Source organism: Acanthopagrus latus, chromosome 21, assembly GCF_904848185.1.
Source record: "Acanthopagrus latus isolate v.2019 chromosome 21, fAcaLat1.1, whole genome shotgun sequence".
NCBI lineage: Eukaryota > Metazoa > Chordata > Actinopteri > Spariformes > Sparidae > Acanthopagrus > Acanthopagrus latus.
The window spans coordinates 531,865-539,833 of record NC_051059.1 but is presented as its reverse complement, the minus strand read 5'-3'; the positions used below and the strand labels follow the sequence as shown (position 1 = coordinate 539,833).

The following is a 7,969-nucleotide window of genomic DNA, read 5'->3' as shown; positions in this document are numbered from 1 at the left end:
CAGAAAGGAGCTGTTGAATTTATGTAAAAAATAAGTGCTGCATTATTATAGATTTGACTGTTACTATAGATTTGACTGCTATTATAGATTTGACTGTTACTAAAGATTTGACTGTTATTACAGATTTGACTGTGATTATAGATTTGACTGTTACTATAGATTTGAATGTTACTATAGATTTGACTGTTTTTATAGATTTGACTGTTGTTAAAGAATTGACTTTTACTAAAGATTCAACTGTTATTAAAGATTTGATTGTTACTATAGGTTTGACTATTACTAAAGATTTGACTGGTATTATAGATTTGACAGTTATTATAGATTGTAGGATGGATTCTTCTGAAACTGTATGCACAGGTGGGTGATGCTGAAAAGCATTTTGTTGCTTTTTTTATTTTTATCTTAAATTCTGACTTTCTTATGATAGAGCTTCTTGTGCAATTACAACTTTGTTCTTGCAATATTGTGATTTGTTCTAGTGATATTAATCTTGTGATATTATGACTTTTTATTGTAAAATTAGAATTCAGATTAGTTAAGCTTTCTTGTATAATTACACTCTACTCTCATAAATTCATTCAAAACATTTTTTATTAAAATGATAATTGTTTTCCTGTAATGTTAATATGGTCTTCTAAAATGGTAATGTTGTATGTTCCTGTACAAATGTTGGATTCAATCTCAGAATCACAATGTTCTTGTAATGTACCTTTTATAAATATAGGACTTTACAATTCTAAGAAAATACTTTAACACTCAGTCTTTTGAATTATGAGATTTCCTTCTGGTAATGTTAATATTGTGTTAACAATTGTATTTAAAATTATTTTTTAGAATTTTTAACTTTAATCTCAAAATGATAACCTTTTACACTGAATAATCTTTTTGTAATGTAGGACTTTATTATTTTAATATTGCACTTACTTTTACAATTGCACTTTATATTTTAATATAATATATTACAATATTATGCCCTTTTTAAAAAATTACAAACCTTGTCATTGACCTTGATATTGTAAAAATTACAACTTTCTTAACTATTCTTATCCGTGTGTATTGTGTTGTTAATTGATTTATTGTTTGTCATTTTCCCTCTCTTGTAACCTTTTTCTCCAATAATTCTGACTTTGTTCTGAGAATATCAGACTTATTTTCCCCAATAGCTGCCCTTAAACTCAACTGCAATCACAAACACAATGGGAGCCATGATGAGATTATAAAATGAACCAAAGAAAAACAAATACTGGACTTCCTTCCATTTTAGGATGTATGTCTAAGTTTTGAGATGAATTACAGGCTGCATGTGAACAGTACAGCTACTACACAGTAAGATAATTCACATACTGCACATTATTAAAACACAGCATGTTAAAAAGAAAAATATATTTAAACACAATGTTTGCCCCATCATATTGTTCTTATCCAACACAAACACAATACCACCGTGAACTAAGAGATACTGTTATGGCCCCAATGGGACTTGGTGTAGCCCAGACACAATGAAGAGCCACAGTGGACACCCACATTCATATGTACAAACACAGCAGAGTTATGGGCTCCAAATGCAAATGAATATACAGTTATGTTTATATACCATTACCTGTGTTTGACCACAGAATGAGAATATACTGCATGTATAAATATTGTAATAAGAGTGTGATCCCATTTACAGCTGACCCAGCAGTCAGAGGACAGGGAGCGATGGGACATACTAAGGCGACTGAGTCTCTCCCTCTGATTGCGTCAGCATTTTATTTAGCCCATTGTATTTGTGTGCTCAGATTATTACGTTTACAAAAGAATGACTGGTGTATCCAGCAGAACAGGATATTAAAAAAACAAAACAAGGGAAAAGATTGAATCAGTGTTCCCTCACATACAGGACCATGACTATAGTCCTCTCTTACTGACCAGCTGGAGGTGGTGGGGCAGGGCTAGTTGTGTTTGAACTCTCTATGGCTTGCGACCCAAAGTGAATCATGAACCTATTGCTGGTAGGTTTTAAAAAAGCCTACAGAACGCCTCTTAATAAGACACAACATTTATCTGGTTGGTAACTAAACCAGCTGGGATGCTCTGGATACACAGTTAGCTGAATTGTGCCCTGATTGGTCAGGTGAGAGACTCTCTGTGGCCATCCCCTTATTACTGACCCTGGGTGGTAGACAGATTTTCCTTTCAATTTTATCCCTGTCTGATGTTCTGTTTGGACAAAGTAGCATCTCCAGTGAAGGTAGTGGACATTTGTACCACAGGTGTTGATGGATGAACTGAACACAGAGTGCATCATTCTTTATAGGCCAACCCCAGAGTAGGAGGTGGAGTGTGAGTCAGAATGGGGCGGGGTAAGGTGGGGGGAGGGGTTGGGCTCGGACGGCCAAACATCACCTGCCTGTTGGGATGGTTGGAGTGCATGGGATGGATGGGGTTTTCTTGAAAACTTCGAAGATTTTCATGGAAACGGTTGCTGCTTTCGTTGTCGAGGCGGTTGCTGTCGTCACACAGGCGGTGGTTGTTGTCAAGCTCGGGGGTGGGCCCTCGATCAGGCATGTGGACAGTGTGGGAGCCACTCTTCCTTCTCAACGTCGACTCACGGCTGGATGAGGCGACAGACTGGCAGTCTGAGCCGCCATCACTGCTGGCAGCCGTTCCCTCCACTGGTGTGACTCTTATGGTGGTAATGGCCTGAGGGTGGGGGTGGAAGGGAGGAGCAAAAGTGACAGTGGGGGTGAATGGCATGTTGGAGTTGACAGAGTTGGGGTTGAAGTTAACATGAGCATTGTTAAAGTTGGGGTTATTGGGATTGTTGGGGTGCTGGAAGTTGTTAGGGTTATTGGGATTGTTGGGGTTAAAGTTGGGGTTCTGGAAGTTGTTGGGATTGTTGGGATTAAAGTTGGGGTTCTGGAAGTTGTTGGGATTGTTGGGGTTAAAGTTGGGGTTCTGGAGGCTACTGGGATTGTTGGGGTTAAAGTTGGGGTGCTGGAAATTGTTAGGGTTATTGGGATTGTTGGGGTTAAAGCTGGGGTGCTGGAAGTTGTTGGGGTTATTGGGATGTAAGGGATGTAAAGGGTGTATGATATGTGGATGGTTTATGTATACACTCCCTCCTCCTCCTCCTCCACCCCCTCCATCTCCCCCTTCACTCTCTGTCTCGGTCCCTGTCACGCTCCTCCGCCCATCCAATGAACCTCCATCCCTCAGCGAATCACAGCTGTCTGTATGTCTGTTCAGGTCATTAAGGGTGAAAGTTGACTGTCGGAGTGAAGCTCGTTGATCTGGTGGTTTCCATCTCCAGGAGCCGCTCCCGTCAGTGCTTGGAGGTTTCACCACAGGTTTATGTGATCTGGACTCTGGGTGGGCTTCAACACGGACTATACTGCCACTTCTTTCCAAACCTCCCCCTAAAAGACCAAGACAAAGGAAATACTCAATAATTGTCTTCTGCTCACAATAATAATCTAAATCTAAAATGTTTAAATCCATAAATCTCAATCTCAAACCTTCCCATCCTTCCCTCTCCAAAAGATGCTATAATCATTTGATAAAAGTCAACTGTGTGACCAACAGCATTATAATGCAGTGGCTGCAGATGTAAGAAAAACATGTTTGTTTGGTTCAGAGACACATGTCACATCGTCAGGATTTTTTCAGAGGAAATGAAAATTGTGTTGTGAAAATGATGATTCCCACTTATTATGCATCACGTCATAATATCTGCCAATATAACCACAAAATGAATTTTGACTATTTGGCGCAGCCCAAGTCCAAACTGTATTCAGTTTGATACAAGGAAGGATGTAAGCCAGCTATTTTCCCATCTCCCAGTCTGATATGTAATAATAATAATAATAATAATAATAATAATAATAATAACACTGTATTTACTTTGTAATGCACTTAACATTTAAACAAATCTCAAAGTGTTACAGGAAAAGCAACAGCAAAAGAGAAAACATTAGTTAAAAAAAATCACACACTTAAAAGTCAAAAGCAACTCAGAGGTCATAGGATCTGCTAAAAAGGAATTAAAAAAACAAAAACAAAAACATTCAACAGTCTGTGCCACCCCTTGCCCGTGGCAGCCAGGGAGGCTACCACGGGCGAGGGGCAGCATAACAGAATGCCTGGTCCCCTAAGATGCGAAACTTAGTCCTGGGGAGGTGGAGACGATGAGAGTAAGTGGAGCAGAGGGATCGAGATGAGGTTTGTGGGGTTAGCAGTTCTTTGAGATAGGAGGTGGCATTGCACTGGTGAGTGAGGAGGGAGACCTAAAATGATATGTATCTATTTTAGGGGTACAGACCTCCTCCTCCCACAGCTCCAGTGGTGGAGGCCGGTGGTGAAGGGTCCTGGTCTGTGAGGGCTCGGTACCGAATGGATCCTGTGCAGCTGACGGTACTGCCACCATCCTCTGAGCGAGGAGAGTGAAGCAAACCCTGCTGTTTGGATAAGGCTATCACCTGGAACAGGAGGATAACAGTGAAATGTGAGTTACTCCAAATGTTGCTGCTGGGATACTTTCTCATTTTCAGTTAAACTGCCATTTCATCACCCTGATAAAAAAAAGAACAGAAAAGTTCCTACAGACACTAATGAAGGCTAAATTTGTGTCAGCTTTTACAGAGGAGCAATAGAAAGAATCCTGACTGGAAACATCTCAAACTGACATGGTTCATCAGGACCCAGGACAGGAAGGCTCTTCAGCGGAACATTAAAACCACCAGAACATTACTGGTATCATCTACAGAGTAACAGTGACAGCAGAGATGTGAGACATCTGTGAGCACAAAGATACTAATAATTTGAGACTCCTGAACTCATGATCAACACTCCATCATGAAATCAAGTTTGTGTGTAACATAAACGGACTACAGGTTTAGTTCTAAAACCTCATGTTGTTGAATGACAATAAAATAAACCTCGACAGGCTGAGACTGCAGTTGTCCACAAGTCTCAACTGAAATTATACAATAAGCTGAATACATTCCTGATCATATCACAAAACAGATTGCTGGATAAGCTCTTAATGCACATTATATACAGTGGTTCAAGAATCTGGGTGATATCTTGAATCACATCAGCACTAAAGCTCTTTGTTTGCTTGCCCTAGTCCATTTGGAGCAAACTCAGACAATCCCAATAACATCAGAGCATTAGTAACATTCAATCTTTGTACCAGTCTTCACATGTGTTTCTGTTTCTCATTTCAGCACAGCGGCTTATTTTTCTCAAGTCTTTTCAGATCTGTTTTGAATTCTGTGCATTACTGAGGACAAAAAGAGATATAGCTTTTAACTCATGTGTTTGTCTGTGTTTCTGGCATGGCCAATCACCTGACTGGAGGCCCAATTAAAGGGAGCCTGGCTGAAGAGCTCACACTCTCTTGTTTTGCATTTGGTCCTCACATTACAGATGCTTTGGCAGACTTGGTTTTGTTTTGGATTTTTAAAGGTATGTGGTGGGAGAAGGGGGTTAGGTAAGTTGGGGTGCCCTATACATGTCATCATGTAGTAAACTCTGTCCAAAAACATTAGTTCAGTGGTGGATGAATGGCCACTTGTGAATTGTTTTGACAGTTGTTTTAAACATCCTTTTTAGAGAAGACAGAGGTTTTTGTTTGTGTTTTAACTAAAAATGAGTATAGGCCTTGTTTTGTTTTATTGGTTTCATTTCTTTGGCACTCCACCTCCCTCCTCTCCTCCCCTACATTTTGTCAACCAAGTTGTGAGTTAAGTTCATCTTCATTATAGCATTTTTCTTTAATCGTAAACTTTGTCTTGTCTGAATCCTTGGTTTGTTGTGTAGCCGTTCCCTGTTGCCCCTGCACAATAGCAAAGGGACATAAAAATATCATTTATTTTTACACCAACTGAAGACGCCGATTCAATGACTGAGCAAAACTGTGAAGCTTTTGTTAAAAGTTCACCTTGAGCTGAGATTACCTGGTAACACATGAAGACCTCATGGAGACCACAGCAATAGAGCATAATGGGGGCCTTCATAAGAATTGATAATGTACTCATAATGCTGACTCATTTACACACATAACGAATTCTGATATACTATCTCAACATTCATTAAACACTCTTCATGTGTTATTGGGGATTTTATCCCGTCATCCAGAGAAAAGATTTCTGAATAAGTTCTTAGAATGAAGTTTATTATGATTACATATTTTTAACTTTTGTTTTTAGGTTCTCGGGCTCATACACACCAAAATGACACCAAAGAACCAGCAGTGACAAAAGCCGATTTACATCCATTTGCTTAGCTGAACAGCCAATCAGAGCGAAACAACTAAAGCCACAGACGCTCACTGACCGCCCTAACATCAGCTGACAGCCAACTGCCAGCCTGGTGTGTCAGGACCCTCAGTGGAGAGCTGCTAGTTTGAAGACAGACATAACAACGAGGCGTGACAAAGCAGTCTAACACGTAACAACAATCTCCCGGCGTAACTGTTGTAGGATGCAGTTGTATGACATTCATCCGAACCTGCATCAGACGGGGCTGTCCTCCTGCACTGAGTGGCCTGCAGGGGATGGTGGTCTTCTCCGCCACTCTCAGCCACTTTTCTCTCACTGACCCGCCGCCGTCCATAATGCTGTCCTCTGATTCACTCTCCTGATCCCTGCTGGTGAGGTTTTCCTCCTCAGGAATGTGAACCAGCTGGGAGGAACCAGGCCGGGATTGGATAGACACTCTGGCCCCACCAGCCAATCCGGTGCTGCCATTAAGGGCCAGGTGATTATGACTGACCATGGGAACTGAGCTTGCTGCCAGCTTCATGTACTGAACTGGGATGGGGACCCCAGAACGCAGCTCTGTTTCCTGACCAGTGACTGAAGGCAGGTGTGTTCCTCCGCGGAGCTCTGCCTCCAGGCCCATGGCAGAAGGCTCAGAGGAGCAGCGCAGCTCCATATTCCTCTGTGGAGATGAGGAAGACGTTGGTCTTATTCCATCCATCACCTGCAGGGACAGCTTCCTGTTGTCATTCTTATTCTTCCATTGGCTGAGCAGCTGTTTGGATCGGGTTGAGTCCATTGACGCGTGGATGGAGGCGTGACGTCGAGGAATTCGCCCCTCGTCAAGTGAGGAACCTCCGTGGGACCTAAAGTTAGAGGCAAAGAAACAGAATGAGAAACAAGATGGAGACTAAAGAGACATTTTGTATTATTAATAAAGTGACTCATACTGTCATTTGCTTGTACCTAGCCAGCTTACCAGTACACTAACCACAATGTGATTACCTGAAATTAACAACAACCACAACAGAAGATTAGTACAGAGCCCAGTGGGTGTCATAGGGAAACATTTATCAGTCATTTGGGCACATATATTATTAGTGGTGCCATCCAATAAATAAAATGTTCTCACAAATGACTCATTTGTGCTCTCAAATGAACACACGAATATGTGAAGCTCCAGGTCGCTCGGGAGGAATGGGTTACAAACAGCAATGGTGAAACAAGACACACAGACTCAGCAGTTATATTTGAAAGATACAAAAGTACAAAATATTTATTATCTTCTTTCTCAATTTCTTTCAAGTGTTTACTTTAAGTACAACAAGAAAATTGAAAAATGACTACAGATATCCAAAACAAAACAATAATCACTCTTATGACTCACACTTGTTTTTCTTTCAGACCAACCAGGAATCCACCTGTGGTGTAGGTACATCTATCTGTTCCCTGATATTTGAATGTTAGTTTGGTTTATTATGTTTTTTGTTTTTTTGTTCGGTCACCACTCATTAATTTAGCATTATCTTGTGTTACGACTATTTTATAGCTCCTATTTTAGAGTGCCACTAGAGAACCAACAGGTGATTCTTTTGACCCCTATTTAACACTTAACTCAATCAAAACTTCAGTATCAACCAGTTCACTTAATGGAACTCAAAACCCAACTTCAAAACACATGTGATGTTCAGAATGCATACAGTATTGCTCTCACTGCACCAACC

The 7,969-nt window shown here is 40.7% G+C and overlaps 1 protein-coding gene across 1 annotated transcript in view; it reads right to left on the bottom strand.

Annotated features, from left to right (window-relative positions):
• Positions 1 to 880: 880 nt before the first annotated feature.
• LOC119011739 (2-lysophosphatidate phosphatase PLPPR4-like) overlaps positions 881 to 7,969 on the bottom strand; it is an 81,090-nt gene continuing 74,001 nt past the window's right edge. Inside the window, exons 9-11 of the mRNA XM_037085078.1 lie at positions 6,496 to 7,111; positions 4,304 to 4,460; positions 881 to 3,401 (exon numbers count right to left, since the gene is read on the bottom strand). Coding sequence (XP_036940973.1) covers positions 2,287 to 3,401; positions 4,304 to 4,460; positions 6,496 to 7,111 — 1,888 coding nt within the window. The 3' untranslated portion in view covers positions 881 to 2,286. The remainder of the gene's footprint in view (positions 3,402 to 4,303; positions 4,461 to 6,495; positions 7,112 to 7,969) is intronic.